At 41.0% G+C, this 19292-nt stretch overlaps 1 protein-coding gene across 1 annotated transcript in view; it reads left to right on the top strand.

Moving 5' to 3' along the window:
- The window catches only part of LOC126260726 (gustatory and odorant receptor 24-like), a 37494-nt gene extending 23759 nt beyond the window's left edge, over nucleotides 1–13735 (top strand). Inside the window, exon 3 of the mRNA XM_049958064.1 lies at nucleotides 13445–13735. Coding sequence (XP_049814021.1) covers nucleotides 13445–13735 — 291 coding nt within the window. The remainder of the gene's footprint in view (nucleotides 1–13444) is intronic.
- The last annotated feature ends 5557 nt before the right edge of the window (nucleotides 13736–19292 follow it).

The following is a 19292-nucleotide window of genomic DNA, read 5'->3' as shown; positions in this document are numbered from 1 at the left end:
TGTCGGTCGATCACGATACACTTGCGACTTCAGGTAACCCCAAAACCAATAATTGCACAGACTGAGGTCTGGGGACCTGGTAGGCCTAGCATGACTAAAGTGGCGGCTGAGCACACGATCATCACCAAACGACGAGCGCAAGAGATCTTTCACGCCTCTAGCAATACTTTTTTTTGTTCTCTTAAAACCCCATGTCATTCCAAGCATGTGTGTCAATTTTTACCTCTCTATCTACATTATTCCGTGATTTATTCTGTTTTCAAATTTATACTGACTTTTTGATCACCCGGTAGATTTAAGTGTCAGGAAGTCGTTCCTGAAAGTATTTGTATGGAGCGTAGCCATGTATGGAAGTGAAACATGGACGATAACTAGTTTGGACAAGAAGAGAATAGAAGCTTTCGAAATGTGGTGCTACAGAAGAATGATGAAGATTAGATGGGTAGATCATATAACTAATGAGGAGGTATTAAATAGGATTGGGGGAAGAGAAGTTTGTGGCACAACTTGACCAGAAGAAGGGATCGGTTGGTAGGACATGTTCCGAGGCATCATGGGATCACCAATTTAGTATTGGAGGGCAGCGCGGAGGGTAAAAATCGTAGAGGGAGACCAAGAGATGAATACACTGTACAGATTCAGAAGGATGTAGGTTGTAGTAGATACTGGGAGATGAAGAAGCTTGCACAGGATAGAGTGGCATGGAGAGCTGCATCAAACCAGTCTCAGGACTGAAGACCACAAGAACAACAACATAGGAAGCACCTGAATTTTAGGCAATTTTTCGAAGATAACAGTGCGTCTTATAGTACGGTAAGTGTCCCCATGCTATTCCCGTGTTTACGTTGTTGTATATGGCTAAAAAATAACGTTCTAAGCAGACAGTTGACATTTCATTCTTGTGCCTAAATAAGGGTTTGAGTAAAAACTCACCTGATTTGCACGAAACATATGTCGGCTAGAATACTGTGATTTGCATGCAAGAAGTGATAGCTGACACAAACAAATAAGCAGTGTAAATTAACGTCGGTTAGTGAAAGATTGGGATGAACGTATGACATGTACTTGACACGTAAAGCTTGACTAGGAACTCCCCAGTTAATTGCCATGACGCTAATTCCCTAACAAAATTGTCCTATAACTATAAATCAACAAATATGACCAAGTATCATTTTAGGAGTGAATAGCATAACAACACTTACACAAACACACACACACACACACACACACACATACACACAGTGTTTATGTGAAGATTTAAATGTTACGTTCACGCTTATTTCAGTGTATGTATGTTTGCTTATTATACAGTGTATGTATGTTTGCTTATTTCAGTGTATGTATGTTTGACTACACTATTCTCATGTCTCAAATTGATTTCAAAAAATTTTAATGTGTTTGCTAACGCATCACATCACCATGAAACATTTTAAGCAGCGAGAGCGGAAAGATGAAGAATGTAATGCATCACGTTCTATACTAGAAAAATATAATCGATGGTATTGACAAGCTAATATATCTTTTTATTACATTTGATCTAGGCCTACTCGAGGTTATATACACAACCAACTTTTGAGGAAGGCTGCGACATTTACCAGGCTCGGAAACGTTTACAGACTGTATTTTCGTAATCTACCACTAAATAATACCAAAATCTAATCATAATGCGAAATGTAAACTACATCATAGCCAAAGGCTAACGAAACGAACTGACTATGCATCATTTAGGAAGGGCAAACGTTTTTTTTTTTTTTTTTTTTTTTTACTAAATCCTAATTGTGGTGTATCACTTTGACTGCATGTTTTTGTAATAGGCAAGGAGACTTTCACAATGCATGGCATACGAATGCAAAAATTGCCAAAGACAATGATCGAACAAGGTTTTACACACACACACACACACACACACACACACAGGTTGCATATCGTGGTATGTAATCATAACTGCAGATCTCTGATCACAATCGAAAATTCGATCTTCATACCAAACTAAAAGTGTTGCTCAAAATACGTAAGATTTCCAGCAGAAAATATACATGGCATTACAGTCGTAATTTTTTCTTCTGTAACATAAAAGAACACATGACTCAAATATTGGCACTACTGATGAAACTTACAGGTTTCGGTTCACTGATGATGACCAAACTTCGATTATTGCACCACATTTTACAAGGCACCATGGACTCTCAAATAAAGTATTTCACATCCAAATTGTCTGTATTACTTATGAAAACACATATAGCTCATTCATTTGTACTAATGAAATAAACAACTGGTTTATGAATATCATTCAGTCTTTGCACCACATATTAAAAAAATACATAAAAATTTGTTCTATAGTACTACAAAACATACATCGGCATTCCTGCTGATCTAACTTGCAGCTTGAAGGTCACTTATCAATGAGAAGATTTTGATTTTTGTGCCAAAGTAAGCGCCACGATTCCTACATCTAAAATTGTCAAAAATTCGTCTTAATTCAGGTAAATCCGATATCAAAGTCAGCCAAACATGATTTGTGACCCAATTTTAGGGTATTAGCTTAACTTTACAGTACAAAACGTCGTCTTATGCTATTGCACAGTGGAGACTACATGAAATTTCACCTCCCTATAATCACTATGTTACAGTAAAATTGTAACAAATTGCTTCATTTTACAGCAAAATTGTTCCAAACTGTCCATCATGTTACAGTAAATTGAAACAAATTATATTAGCAGTGCGTCAGTAGATTTGATGGAAAGAATGTATCGCCAATGTGAGGCAGTTGCGAAGTTTGGCATTAAGATATCAGAAAGTTTTAAAACTAGAAAAGGATTAAGACAAGTATATTCTATGTTACCAACCTTATTGAAATTGTACTAGGGTCACTCCAAAAGAAATGCACACTATTTTTATAAAAATACAGTTTTCATTCTGCATGTGTGAAAGTTTTACAGTGTGTAGATACACTCCTGGAAATGGAAAAAAGAACACATTGACACCGGTGTGTCAGACCCACCATACTTGCTCCGGACACTGCGAGAGGGCTGTACAAGCAATGATCACACGCACGGCACAGCGGACACACCAGGAACCGCGGTGTTGGCCGTCGAATGGCGCTAGCTGCGCAGCATTTGTGCACCGCCGCCGTCAGTGTCAGCCAGTTTGCCGTGGCATACGGAGCTCCATCGCAGTCTTTAACACTGGTAGCATGCCGCGACAGCGTGGACGTGAACCGTATGTGCAGTTGACGGACTTTGAGCGAGGGCGTATAGTGGGCATGCGGGAGGCCGGGTGGACGTACCGCCGAATTGCTCAACACGTGGGGCGTGAGGTCTCCACAGTACATCGATGTTGTCGCCAGTGGTCGGCGGAAGGTGCACGTGCCCGTCGACCTGGGACCGGACCGCAGCGACGCACGGATGCACGCCAAGACCGTAGGATCCTACGCAGTGCCGTAGGGGACCGCACCGCCACTTCCCAGCAAATTAGGGACACTGTTGCTCCTGGGGTATCGGCGAGGACCATTCGCAACCGTCTCCATGAAGCTGGGCTACGGTCCCGCACACCGTTAGGCCGTCTTCCGCTCACGCCCCAACATCGTGCAGCCCGCCTCCAGTGGTGTCGCGACAGGCGTGAATGGAGGGACGAATGGAGACGTGTCGTCTTCAGCGATGAGAGTCGCTTCTGCCTTGGTGCCAATGATGGTCGTATGCGTGTTTGGCGCCGTGCAGGTGAGCGCCACAATCAGGACTGCATACGACCGAGGCACACAGGGCCAACACCCGGCATCATGGTGTGGGGAGCGATCTCCTACACTGGCCGTACACCACTGGTGATCGTCGAGGGGACACTGAATAGTGCACGGTACATCCAAACCGTCATCGACCCCATCGTTCTACCATTCCTAGACCGGCAAGGGAACTTGCTGTTCCAACAGGACAATGCACGTCCGCATGTATTCCGTGCCACCCAACGTGCTCTATAAGGTGTAAGTCAACTACCCTGGCCAGCAAGATCTCCGGATCTGTCCCCCATTGAGCATGTTTGGGACTGGATGAAGCGTCGTCTCACGCGGTCTGCACGTCCAGCACGAACGCTGGTCCAACTGAGGCGCCAGGTGGAAATGGCATGGCAAGCCGTTCCACAGGACTACATCCAGCATCTCTACGATCGTCTCCATGGGAGAATAGCAGCCTGCATTGCTGCGAAAGGTGGATATACACTGTACTAGTGCCGACATTGTGCATGCTCTGTTGCCTGTGTCTATGTGCCTGTGGTTCTGTCAGTGTGATCATGTGATGTATCTGACCCCAGGAATGTGTCAATAAAGTTTCCCCTTCCTGGGACAATGAATTCACGGTGTTCTTATTTCAATTTCCAGGAGTGTACATCCTTCCCGCTTGTTTTCTAATTTAGTTCAACCTGTTCCCGTGAGTGGCGCCGTCACAGCATGTCTTCAAGATGGCTGCTACACTTGACTTTCGTCAGAAGCAACGTGCTGTCACAGAATTTCTGTCCGGTGAAAACGAGACAGTGGGGAACATCCAGAAGGGGTTGAAAAAGTTGTATGGAGATGCTGCAGTCGATCGCAGTACAGTTAGTCGGTGGGCAAGCAAGTTACAGTATGAAAGTGGCAGGCCTCGTACTGCACACACTCCAGACAATGTGCAGAGAATTAGCGAATTGGTGTCTTCTGACAGACGCATCACAGTGAACGAATTGTCACGCTACGTTGGGATAGGAGAAGGAAGTGTTTGCAGAATACTGAAACTGTTGGCGTTAAAAAAGGTTTGTGCCAGGTGGTTTCCCAGGATGTTGACAGTGGCTCACAAAGAAACAAGAAAGACGGTATGCAGCGAACTTTTGGAACAGTACGAGAATGGTGGAGATGAATTTCTTGGAAGAATTGTGACAGGTAATGAAACATGGCTCCATCATTTTTCACCAGAGACGAAGAGGCAGTCAATGGAGTGGCATCATGCAAATTCACCCAAGAAAAAAAAAATTTAAAAACACGCCTCCTGCTGGAAAAGTTATGGCTACGGTGTTTTTCGATTCCGAAGCAGTCTTGCTTGTGGACATTATGCCAAGTGGAGCCACCATAAATTCTCATGCATATGTGACGACAATGAAGGAACTTCAAGCTCGACTGAGTCGTGTTCGACCACATCGGCAAAAGCAGGATGTTTTGCTGTTGCACGACAATGCAGGGCCACATGTCAGTCAAAAAACCATGGAAGCAATCATAAAACTCGGATGGACAACACTGAAACACCCGCCTTACAGTCCTCACCTGGCTCCATGTAACTATTATCTCTTTGGGAAACTGAGAGACTCTCTTCGTGGAACAACGTTTGAAGATGATGACTCCCTTGTGCGCGCTGCCAAACAGTGGCTCTATCAGGTTGGTCCAGAATTTTACCGTGCGGATATACAGGCGCTGGTTCCTAGATAGCGTAAGGCAGTTGAGAGGGATGGAAATTATGTGGAGAAATGAAAATATTGTTCCTAAAGAACGTATCTACACACTGTAAAACTTTCAAACATGTAGAATAAAAGATGGATTAAAAAAGTGTGCATTTCTTTTGGAGTGAGACTCGTATTTAGAAGTTGTTCTTGGTTACTCGAACAGACAGTGCAGACGTTTTGGTGTGGCAGTGCAGCATCAGTGTTTGCACTGATCACTGTTTGCTGACGATCAAGTACTTATGGCTCTTGATAAGGATGAGGCAATGTATCAAATGAGAAAGTTAATGGATGCTTTCAAACGATGTGCTTAACTGTCAAAATGAATAAAACAGAATATCTTGTTGTTGGAAATGGGTAAGGTGATAATTTGGATTTTGAGTTTGGCTGGGTAAAAAATTTGGAAGTGTTCTAAAATATGGGTTCACTAATCATAAGACTGGGCAGCGTGAAGTGGACATACCCCGTAGGTTAAGTCAAGCGAGTATAGCGATTAGTTCATTAAATTGTATCCTTTCAAGTCGCGCATACTCATACGAATAAAGAAAGTGGTGCTACGTTCTGTGGCTAGAAACATTCTGTCATATGGCTCAGAGTGTTGGACATTGAATGAGATACAAAGGGGGAAAATTGAGCCTGTCAAAATGGATGTATTACAGCAGAGCATGAGGGTGAGATGCTTGAATCGCGACCTGCCTGGATAGACTGAGGAGTGAATATGTAATAATGGAGAGGGGCGCGGTGGAATCAGTCGCAGACAGGATTGATGCTAGAGCATTGAGATGGTGTTGATATGTCAGACGAAAGGAGGAACAGCGATGGCCACAATGTTCGTTCAACTGCTCTCCGCCTGGGAGAAGGAGTTGAGTGAATTGATGGAGGATGAGGGCAATGTGGAGGGTAACTATAACCAAAGCAATGGAAAGAAGAGTTCTATCAGAAGGAAAGTGACAGGACAGAAGTATGTGGCACCTGAGAACAGGCAACAGTTGGTAAGTTAAAACGTCTGCCAAAGAAAAGAAGAAGGTGTTATCACATGCTACACTCGTTCCACCACTGGCAAATCTTTCATTTTACAATCATGCTAACTATTTAAAAAAAAACTTTTCCTAGGTGAGTACTATGTCTTCTCTCTGGCTTCGAAGATTGAGACGAGTCGAATTGCTTATTGCTAAAAGGTTTCTGCTCCCACAAGCAGCCTCTTATTTTTAATCTTTCCCTTCATATCCTTGCACCAAAACTCCAGAACCAGTCTCAAATTAAAGACAACATATGTTAATAGTTTTTTCCACTATCATTCCTCATCTTAACCTACTAGGCTGGCTGTGTAACTTAAGTAGCGGGAAAAGAGGGAGGTCAGAGAGGTAGTAGATCACTACCACTTCTCAGGTTGTTGCTCCTTGTGGGAACAAGGTACGTATAAACCAGACGTTCGCTTTTCAAATAGTTGGCAGACTCATACATGTTCGTTAGTTACCCCTTTCACACATGTCAAGGCTACCGGTGTGTCTGTGTAACAATAGCTTGGAAGCTATGTGTACGATTTGATAACAATTATCGTGATTGGTCACCTGCCGTAAAAAAGAAAAAAAGAGAGAGAGAGAGAGAAAGAAAGAAAGAAATAAAAGACGCTCTAGGCCTCTATGAAAGTCTCGCAGAGAAGTGTCTGAGATCTCATCACCGACCTATTTACTTCTAAATATGTTGTATGTGACATTCGTACCTGCCGAAAATTTTGAAAATTGTACCTTAAATACGTAGATAAACACTGAGATTTGGGGTCAACATTTTCTTTTTGCCTTTTTCTCTATCTAAGATCGACGTTCGCTATTAGTACGACCTGAAATGGGTCCTAGACATATGAGCAGTATCCGAGTATGAGCCGTACGAGTTTTGTGTGCAATATCTTTTGCACACAAACAGTAGTTTCCCATACGCTACCGCTGAATCGCATCCTACCATCTATTTTACGTACAACTGATCGTACTTAGGCAGCAAACTGCTCTCTGCTGCCTCAGAGTCAAATGATTCTGATGAAATTTGTCACAGCGGGACACGATAGTACCAGTTCACAGATTGTTACGAACTGATACGCTTCGACAAAGTGTCGCTTGGTAATGCGAGTAGTTTCAATTAATTTGTATCGAACTGTTCAACAGTTTTGTTGTGCTGGAACTCGTTAACTGTATTGTTTTTAATTATCTCTCTCATTCCCTTGGTCAGTTTGTAGTACATTTTTATTCGCTAATAGGGATTAGTTGTTTTTATTTACTTTCTTCTACTCGATATGTGCGAGTTAAGAGTGGCTATAGTTGCCCGATCTTGAGTGGACCTATTTGTGTAACAGTTACTAATGTTTGCTTTAATGACCCTACTGGGTTGGTAGATCTACTCGTAAGACGTAGTTGGAATCGCTAAATCTGTAAACAGACTTTGACAAATGGTCTGATTATTGTCTTCCGTTACTATTCTTATTGCACTTCTCTGTAGCATGAATATCGTAGCCACCTTTTGTGCACTTAATCCACGAAAGCAATACATAACTTTCGACACAGCGTAGATAGGAAAGCTATATAACTACGAGGCACTAGAAGTTACTCACCAATGACAGGAGTCTAACGTCATAACATCATGACATTCCCTTTGCTATTATCTTGGTGCGCTCATTCCACTTCAACTGCCTGCCGATATTCATCCCTAAAAAATTGTGTGTTTGTTACGTAATCTTTGAGGCTATCACCTACATGTAATTCGACGATAATATACTGACTAACGAAAAAATTGAATCATCCCCAAGAGTATGGGTAACTGAAAAGAAATTTCACGGGTTGAGAGAGTACGTGATATTATTTCAGTGACAACAAAATCGACTCAAATTGGCTAAGAACTTCGCAGTATGAGTCCACATCTCAGTATTATACTCCATTCCCTCCGATCTAGATGCATTTCCTGATTCGCTCGGGAAGGATGTAACAAAGTCACTGTATCCTCCTCCAAGTCAAACTGGCCTGCAACTCTCGCAATTGGTTCCTAATATCCTGTGTATTGTAAATGCGACGGAGTAGACATTAGAGCCGGTTCAAGATGTTCTATCGGGGACAGATCTGGGCATCACTGAACTCGATGCGACGCCATTCAATAGCAGTCCATATTTACCTATCACAAAAACACTCGAAGCGCAGCTGCTTGCGTTATGGTGTCGATGTCAGGCTATGCATAGGACGGCAATTCCCTAGTAGGGGTGCTGAAAGTCTCAGAGCAATGGTGCGGTGGTGTTCTCAAATGGCAGCTCAAGTTATGCTTGCTGCACAATACGACGATCCTCCCTCATGGTGATCAGCCTTGTTCGAGCGGAACCTCGACAACGAGTGTCCCTACCGCCACGTTCCCATGTAGTCCAATGTCGGCCCACTGTGACAACCAAATGATATTCAGATCTGGATATTGCACTATTCGACCACCCGCTCAAATTAAGACCAATAATGAGACTCTTGTGTGTGAAAGTTGGCAATTTTTCACAAACACAACATTAATTTATGTAAGTTCACAAGGTTGATGACTGAACCACAAAAGAAAGGCAACAATAACGATACCAGTAAAAGTCTCCTAAGAGAGGCAAACAAAAGTTCCTTTCTAATTTTCCACAAAGGTTCGTGGTAACACACACACACAAACACACACACACACACACACACACACACACACACACACACACACACTAGTAAAACTCCAATTCAGAGACGAAGACGTAATCTTCAGCGGTCGAAGTCCACAAGGTTGGCATCTGGATTGGACAGAACTTCGAGGCTGGTTCTAATCCCTAAATAGCTGTCTCCAGCCAATCAGGTTTTGGTGTAGTGTTACTTCCTGCAGGCCGTGGCTCGAGCTCCACATGCAGGAAGTAGTGCTCGGAATGTCTGTTTTCATTATCTTTTATGTAAGTAGCTGGTGTTTACCATGGCGCTTTTGGCACACCTTGGACATAGACAACCCAGTCCTCTGCGGTGTAATATGGTTTGCCGGCCCTCAGGGGTTACCTTGGTTCCATCATAACAGAGAGCCCTTCCAATCTCTGTCATACGCTGATGGCTGTCGCACTCGAGTTCGCGGCATCTCCGTCATCATTTCTGTGATCCTTCAACCTTAGTCCTGGTAACACCACTAGGAGCACGTTCTGTGCATCCCAGAGAGCTGCAACTCATTTACATTTCAGCTGACGGTATGTACATGTACGAAGTTGCGTTAACATCCGACCATGTCTTCAGGCTGCTTCACTTTTTTTGTTAGACAGTACATTTTGCCTCTTCAAACTTGCAATGGAAGCAGGGAGTTGGACCCAAAGTAATTACACGTAGAGTCAATTGACTGAGTATACTATACAAGGTCATACTTAATGATCAAATTACACAATAGTGACCCCAGTAATAAATAGTTTAACTAGTACAATATAATAATAGCAAGTTAATGTAAGAATGACTAACAAGATAAAGCTACTAAAAATTAAATCGCTGTAGCAGAATCTTAAAAAACAGTTTCCATCCTTAAGGTTCCATAATATAGTTTTTGATAAGCAAAGACGACACAAGTTGTTATTAAGACAAGAAATTTAAAAAATCAGCAAATACAAAATCCAAAATTATTACTGTTATAAAACCACAATACAATCATCTTGATTTTCCATGTTTATCGAACAAACCGTGATCATTGAGGCCATTAGCTGTCGATACAGGTTAGAGCCCAGTATGTGAACATCTTTTACAGTATCATTTGCAGAAATCTGTAATGAATACAAAATACTGCTTTCCTACTATTGCAACACACCTCAACGACTTCCGTTATTCTCTCCAGTGATTCAGCAACACAAACACGTATAAGGCGTGTTTTCCTTCCACAGGAGCAACATTATATGGAGTTCATCGACGCAGACGGTACTCTCGTAAACATAGGACTCAGACACCAGTTTCAGTAATTTTCAACAGGCATATGTTACACACAGGAAAGAACAACGTTTCATCAGCTTAACAAACAATATGCAAGCACCTGTAATGAAGTCATCAGCGTCAGACTGCTACAAAACTATTAAAGAAACACCGCTCTAGTACTCTGGTGCCTTATGAGATGCCTTTAGTGCTCCTTTAGAAATACCATTGGCACATTTCAAGGGAATGACCACTGTTAAATTCCACGCCTTGTATCCGAATTACAAATAGTAATCTATAATTCACAAGAGATAGACCGTGACTACAGCAGTGAACAGTTTAAAGAGGCCTCCTCAGTAAACTCTTAATAGAGGTACAGTACAATCATACCTTAATTCAAACGTCGGCTTCGACGTACTTGCAAAGCCACAAATGCAGGTTTCACGTTTCCCGATCAAGCACTGCTACTTCAGCAATAAAATAGCTCGATCAGGCACCGAGTAGACCCTCGTTCGCGGCTGATTCTCTCCGCCCATCAGACACGCCTCGCCAATCACGTTTCCGGCTTGCGCCACTCCAGACAACAACCACATCAGTCGTGGCCGACCACCGCGCAGTGAACCTGTAATCTGCCCCTCCCTTTCTTGTTGCTGCTACTGTCCACGATGGTGAAGTCTTTCCAGAAGATTCGAGAGGAGTAAGTTTTACAATAAACTTTTTACTTATCTTTTCTCGCACAGTTGACTCGAGTTCTTCACGCCTAGGGGTCTGATACTTGAACTGAAATTCTCACGCTTTAGGTTCTCGTGGTTCAATTGATCTAAATAATTCTGAAAACTATCTACGCAGAATTTTTGTATTCACGTTAATTTATTGTCTCACATTTTACTGTATCACACTGTCATTTGAATTTTCACATTAACAAAGCCGAAATTACGTCGTTCGTCCAAAACACAAAAATGCGTCCGATCACATCAGAGGCATGCTTACTAGTGCTATTTCTATTAGTTTAGATTACTATTTTATAAATGAACTCAGAAATAAACATAATAAACAGTATGTAGGTATGTATTAAACTGGGGACCTAGAAACGACGGAGAGGCTTCGTCCCGCTGTAGCCCTCAGTTGTTCACAACCCCACAACAGGCCACAGCAGTCCATCGCCCACACCGCCGCCCCAGCCCCCAGTGGACCCCCTAGAACGTCTCATACCAGACGAGTGTAACCCCAAAAGATTTACATCTACATCTACATGGTTACTCTGCAATTCACACTTAAGTGCCTGGCAGAGGGTTCATCGAACCATTTTCATACTACTTCTCTACCACTCCACTCTCGAATGGCCCGTAGGAAAAAGGAACACCTAAATCTTTCCGTTCGAGCTCTGATTTCTCTTATTTTATTATGATGATCATTTATTCCTACGTAAGTGGGTGTCAGCAAAATATTTTCGCATTCGGAAGAGAAAGTTGGTGATTGAAATTTCGTAAATAGATCTCGCCGCAAAGAAAACCGCCTTTGTTTCAGTGACTGCCACCCCAACTCACGTATCATGTCAGTGACAGTCTCACCCCTATTGCGCCATAACACGAAACGAGCTGCCCTTCTTTGCACTTTTTCGATGTCCTCCGTCAATCCTACCTGGTAAGGATCCCACACGGCGCAGCAATATTCCAGCAGAGGACGGACAAGTGTATTGTAGGCTGTCTCTTTAGTGGGTTTATTGCGTCTTCTAAGTGTTCTGCCAACAAAGTGCTGTCTTCGCCTTCCCCACAACATTATCTATGTGGTCTTTCGAATTTAAGTTGCTCGTAATTGTAATTCCTAGGTATTTAGTCGAATGTGACAGCCCTTACGTTTGTGCGATTTATCGTATACCCAAAATTTATCGGATTTCTTTTAGTACCCATGTGGATGACCTCGCACTTTTCTTTGTTTAGTGCAATTACCACTTTTTGCACGATACAGAAATTCTCTCTAGATCACTTTGTAATTGTAATTGATCGTCTGATCATTTTACTAGACGGTAAATTACAGCGTCATCTACAAACAATCTAAGGGAGCTGCGCAGCTTGTCACCTAGATCATCTATGTAAATCAGGAGCAGCAGAGGGCCTATGACACTACCTTGCGGAACGCCAGATATCACTTCTGTTCTTCGATGATTTACCATCCATCACTACGAACTGTGACCTCTCTGAGAGTAAATCACGAATCCAGTCACACAACTGAGACGATACTCCATACGCACGCAATTTGATTAATAGTGCTTGGTAGAATAATTATGGTGTACGCGTACGTGGAAACGGTGTTTGCCCAGCAGTGTAGCTGAAGCGGAATAAGGGGAACCAGCACGTATTAGCCGAGGCAAATTGAAAAGCGCCATAAAAACCATCCACTGGCTAACCGGCACACCGGACCTCGACACTAATCCGCTGGGCGGATTCGTGCTGTGGACCGGCACACCTTCCCGCTTGGTAAGCTGCGCGTTAGTACTAGATAGCGTAAATAATAATATAAACCTTAAGTGTGCCAAATATTTTGTAATTTTAGATGTTTCTAAAAATTTTAACTATGCATTCAGAGCTTGTAAATATCGATTGCAACAACGAAAACAAAGTAATTCGTTTTCATACATTTTAGCTTGAAATATAACATAGTGTGCATAAAACTATATGAAAATCTACAAAAATACAGCTGAGATAACATTGATCTGTCCAAAATTCGAAAAATACTTCTGGTATCGACTACTACTGTTAAGGAAAAGTAATGCAAGAGGAGGATGTCCCTTTACAAACCTCCGGCACTTTCTAGCCCGAAGATAGGTCACTGCCCCTTGATACGATAAGTTCTAACGTGGTACAAACAAATTCTTGCTGTAAGTTTTCTTTATATTCACCATTAGTTCATTATTTGCTGACCAATCTATGAGGGCTTCATTCAATTTCTCTACGAAGAGATCAGGTGTTTTGTCAGTAATTACAATGGTGCTGTCATCCGCAAAGAAAGACAGCTGTGCGGACGCGGAAGACTGTGCTCTGACCCGATTCCAGTGGAGAGTTCACTTGTTGCAGGAGACGTATCTGAGGACTACTGGGACACAACTCAACCTCAGACTGCGGCGCCCGTCGATGTTCTTCACAGTGGTGGTGCCGCTATTCACTTTCCTGGTAGTCATAGCGGAGACGTTCATATTCGACATCGCGCATCCGAGTGTGGCTGTCGCGTACACGGTCACCATCAGTATGCTGGTCAACCACGGCGTGGTGTGGCTGCTGCAGTGCACCGCCATCTGCCGGTCATCGCTGCTGATGAAGAATTACCTCAGGTCGGTAAGTTGCCTTTCCAAGCTGCTGTCGGTGTAAAGGACATAACCACGATGAGCCATAAAACTTAACCGGTTGCCAAAATATGGTATGATAGTTATCTATACTCCTAACTGACGAACCCGGTGCTTCTGTCACATTCCGACTTGCGGGTTTGCCTATCTAACAACTGCCAGGGGCAAAATAAATTTGATTTTCAATATTTCGTATAGTTATTACTGACCGAGTTTAAAAATGTAAAATGCTGTCATAACCTATTCATTAAGGGTACAGGGTACTTTTCCGGCTCAATATTATGTAAAAATGAAAACCAATTTCTTTCAGGCACTGTTTGTAGTATATATGTTTTACAGATTTTTTGTTGATATCAGGTAATGCAGCACACTTTCTAAACAAATTGGAAGTATTTTGAATATATCTGAGCCTGCTTTGGGTTATTAAAAAATTACAAAGAAATTGATGCAATTTTTTTCCAAAATGCTTCCTCAAATTGAGGCACCATTTAATCAAATGTTATTCATTTGAAGGAGACCAAATTTTTACCAGTTATGCGTGACATGATGGCTGAGTTACTAGACCTGTTTAATTCCTGCTATTATGTATATTTCAAGGATAAAAAATATCACATCCCACATTTTAATTTTTATAATTTTTTCCCAATAAAAAAATGTTATTTTTTCTATAATTTAGTTGATTTGCGATAAAGCTTAGGTCTACTACATAAGTATGGACTATTGCAAGTTACAGAAAAAAAATTAGAGCAATACTTTATATACTTTAGGAAATATTTGTACCTGAATTCTGAAAAACACAACTTGCGTGAAATTGCGAATGAAGGCATGAGTCCAATTAAACTGTACCGTGCCTCAGAACATTCCTGAATCATAGTCTTCATCCTGCAGCATTTCTTCACCTTCAAGCTTCCTCTTGGCATATCTTTTAGCACTTCTTGCTTCTTTGGCAACCTGAAGAGTGAATCTTTCAGCTTCATGCACCTGTTGTCTGTCACATGCAAGCAATTGATCTTCCATATTAGAGCCACATTTTATGCCTAAAATTCTGAGGACTTCCAACCTTCTTATCACTCCATCACTGAAACATAGTACAACAAATTGTAATGTATTTAGTCTTACAAAAACATTCTTGGTTAATCTTTCCCTTATGCAATGGTTGAAACTTTCATTTGTATTCTGTGTGCCCCCATGAAGACATGTACTAAGCAAAACAGGGTCACTCAGGTCTCTAAAAATTGGTTTCATTTTATTCGTAACAGGCTCAGGAAGAGAATGCTTATGATGGTATATTTGACCACTTTCTTTTGCTTTTTGCTAACCACACCAAGAATCTGCTCCTTTAGGGCAAATTCTGTTAAAAGGGTGGTCATCTGTGGACAACTTACGAACTTAAGTGGCCCATACAGCTTTTTTCATTGCTCTAACATCATTCAGAGGTGCAGTTCGTCTAATGGCCAGTCCATAATAACTCTGAAGAAGATCTGTTCCAGTTTCTGTCAATCTGCCTCCGCCAGACAGAGATTTTCCATCAGACAGCAACTTTCATTTCTCTTCGTAGCTTCCTCAATCTAGCACCCATCCTCTTTTGCACATGTCCACAATACTCCAGTTTTGTTACCAAGGTATCGCCATAAACATTGAACTCATTAATTTTATTGAAAGTTTTAGAGTCCCCATCACCTAGGTACCTCGTATATCTAACGTTATAAACGGGCACCGACTCTGAAATATTTGTAGAGATCCATCACGCTCCATATCTTCACTGTAACCATCGTAATTCTTAGATCACTGATATTCAATATATCCTTCAGTGTTACCATGGCAGATGTGGCTGTACTTAGATAAGCATTCAACATCAACAACTTTTCCATTCTCCAGAGAAGTAGCACTTAACAACACCATTCAAGGAACGATGTTCTCGACGTTGCCATGTCCCATCAAGTGAAACAGCAATGTCCCTGGTTCCACTAATATTTACAGTTTCTTCTACTGCAAGTTTCATTGATGCTTTAGACACAACCGTCAAGGCTGCTGAAGCTACTGGGAGGAGGAGGAAGGTCCATCAAACCACAATACGTTTGAGGAACCTTTTTCCTTTTCGTATTGCACACATTGCATACACTAACTACAAATTCACATCATATGAATTATGCACAATGTTTGAAGTCATTTTAGAGGTAGATTTATTGCAGGATCTGCACAGAACAACTAATTTTAGCGCTAAACCCTTCCTGCTACTTTCTTGTTTAGTATTTCCAGACAGCCTACACAATCACATTGTTTACATTTCGCCACTTCCTTTATCAAAGAAGATAAGATGTCCACTACAAACAGCGTCATTGTTGACACAAAAATTTGAATCACCAGGAGGCGTGCCATGTGGGAGTTTCTTCCCTGAAGAAGTTACCACGGAATTTCCTTTTATTGAATTTCTTGATGCGTGGCATAGTTCTTATTTATTGCACACTAAAGGATAGGTACTTCCACAAATATATGTAGCACTTGAGCAACAAGCATTCAGCAAAACGTGAACAAACTGCTTCAGCGAAACAAGAGTAAATACTAATAAAGATAATCATTTACAGACATTAGAAACCTGCACTGTTACCAACATATATAATGTATCATACGTATAATCGCTGGAAACCGAGAGTTCACATTTCATTTCGAAAAAATACTGGTTTCTGTAACAGAAATAAAAGAGGCATGGTGGCATACATGACCGTAAATTTAAAATTTGGTATATATAGATCATTTTTCATTTGAAACCCTATAATTCATATATCAATGTAATCAGGAAAGACTAAAGAATTCAATAAAGTCATAAAAAACAATTTAGATTTTCACACCATTTATAAGTACCCTGTATCCTTAAGAGATATAATCTTAACAAAAAGTTTAACACAGTTGCACAAGTATCATAAGTAGAAACTGCGTATGCATCTTGAGATAGCTTGATTAACTACCAGCAAATTAGCTGGACTATATACTCGTACGTTATATGAGACTGAGAGCACTTCAACAAACTTCAGACGCAATTTCAAACCTTTATAAGCTTTTTCTCGTTAACACCTGCCATAAAATGATAAAATTAAGAAAGTTTATCGCTTACTACATTTTCGCTATTCATGAAGTAAAAATTTAGCATCAGGGATTATCTTTTAATTTGTCACTTCTTAATTACAAACCATATTGTGAACACATTTTGAAGACGGTATCCATATGTACCGCTGAACGTCCTTGCAAAATTATATCATTGTACGTGAGATAGTTCAGGAGATATGACGTCATAAACACTCAGTTGCGTGGAATTTTAGCTTTTTCTTAAAATTGGGCGTAAATTACCCGCACTATACTTTACAGCTCCGTCTTGATAACACAAATTTTTTACACATCATTATTACCAGTTTCTGCTACTACCATCTTCAGATCATAAAATATTCTGGTGTAGTATCAACGTCAAGCTAAACATGCAGGTACATATTTAGCTACTGCCATCTTCAAATCATGTACCTACATGTTTATCTTGACGTTGATACTACATCAGAATATTTTATGATCTAAAAATGGCAGTAGCCGAAACCGGTAATAGTGAAGTATAAAAAATTTGTGTGATCAAGACAAACCTGTAAAATAAAGTGCCAAAAATACGATTACGGACTCATTTTGAGTCTTTAAGTCTTCAATTGATGGTGGTGTGTGTGTGTGGTCTTCAGTCCAGAGACTGATTTGATACAGCTTTCCATGCTACTCTATTCTGTGCAAGTTTCTTCATCTCCCAGTACCTACTGCAACCTACATCCTTCTGAATCTGTTTAGTGTATTCAACTCTTGGTCTCCCTCTACGATTTTTATCCTCCACGCTGCCCTCCAATACAAAATTGGTGATCCCTTTATACCTCAGAATATGTCCTACCAAACGATCCCTTCGTCTAGTCAAGTTGTGCCACAAATTTCTCCTCTCTCCAATTCTATTCAGTACCTCCTCATTAATTATGTGATCTACCCATCTAATCTTCAGCATTCTTCTGTAGCACCACATTTAGAAAGCTTCTATGCTCTTCTTGTCTAAACTATTTATCGTCCACGTTTCACTTCCATGCATGGCTACACTCCATACACATACTTTCAGAAACGACTTCCTGACACTTAAATCTATACTCGATGTTAACAAATTTCTCTTCTTCAGAAACGCTTTCCTTGCCATTGCCAGTCTACATTTTATATCCTCTCTACTTCGACCGTCATCAGTTATTTTGCTCCCCAAATATCAAAACTCATTTACTACTTTAAGCATCTCATTTCCTAATCTAATTACCGCAGCATCACCCGAGTTAACTCGACTACATTCCATTATCCTCGTTTTACTTTTGTTGATGTTCATCTTATATCCTCCTTTCAAGACACTGTCCATTCCGTTTTGCTGCTCTTGCTTGACCTTTGCTGTCTCTGACAGAATTACAATGTCATCGGCGAACCTCAAAGTTTTGATTTCTTCTCCTTGGATTGTAATTCCTACTCCGAATTTTTCTTTTGTTTCCTTTACTGCTTGCTCAATATACAGATTGAATAACATCGGGAACAGGCTTCAACCCTGTCTCACTCCCTTCCCAACCACTGCTTCCCTTTCATGCCCCTCGACTTTTATAACTGCCATCTGGTTTCTGTACAAATTGTAAATAGCCTTTCGCTCCCTGTATATTACCCCTGCCACCTTCAGAATTTCAAAGAGAGTATTCCGGTCAACATTGTCAAAATTCAGTTGATACCTGCACTATATTCATCCAGTGTTTGATCATGAGAACACTTAGCGACTTCCAACGAGCTTTAAAGATAACTATTAATCTCCCTCGCTTACATGCTGACTGAACTATTTAAATCATTTGAACAGGAATTTAACGTTTCCAGACGTTTTATACATGAAAATTCGATTCCTTAAATAATCACTGGTTTACTGGTTGTTTCCCTGAATTTTAAAGCCAGTTTTTTTATTTATTGTTGTTTCATCCACATCACCCCAAATAGGCCGTAGAGGTGGTGGGTGGTCTGACAACGGTACACTCTGCCTGCTCTTCAACTCTTCAATCAATAAATTAAAGGTAAGATACTTAATAACGATTTTAAAATTTGTAGAAATGATGATTTAATTAATGGGACGTGGAGAGTATTCGTGGAATGTATTGGGAGACTTACTGCAGCATACCGCCATTGGAAGCTAGACTGGGGTACAATAGGATTATTGCAGTCGAGTTTGCTGAAACACTATATAATACTATACAACTTGATAAAAAAAAACAGGAAACAGCATTTGAAATGAGATAATTAAAAAAATCAGCGTAGATAATTCATCACTAAGTGGAATGAGGGGATAGAAAAACACGAGAAATCGATCCGCGAATTCGACTCCAATAATCCTTTTGTACCCCTTCTTACTTCCAATCCCGGCATGCACCTTACACCAATCCTACACCTATATACTATCCACGTCCTGTTAAATTACTCCTTTTTTGGCCTCCAGTACCCTCACTTATCTGCGTAGGTATCTGTTCTACCTTATTGTCTTCCACTATTACTGTTTCGCT

The sequence above is a fragment of the Schistocerca nitens genome, chromosome 5 (assembly GCF_023898315.1).
Source record: "Schistocerca nitens isolate TAMUIC-IGC-003100 chromosome 5, iqSchNite1.1, whole genome shotgun sequence".
In the NCBI taxonomy this organism is placed as follows: Eukaryota; Metazoa; Arthropoda; class Insecta; order Orthoptera; family Acrididae; genus Schistocerca; species Schistocerca nitens.
Note: the sequence above shows the minus strand (reverse complement) of the source record. Positions and strands in the feature narration are given on the sequence as shown.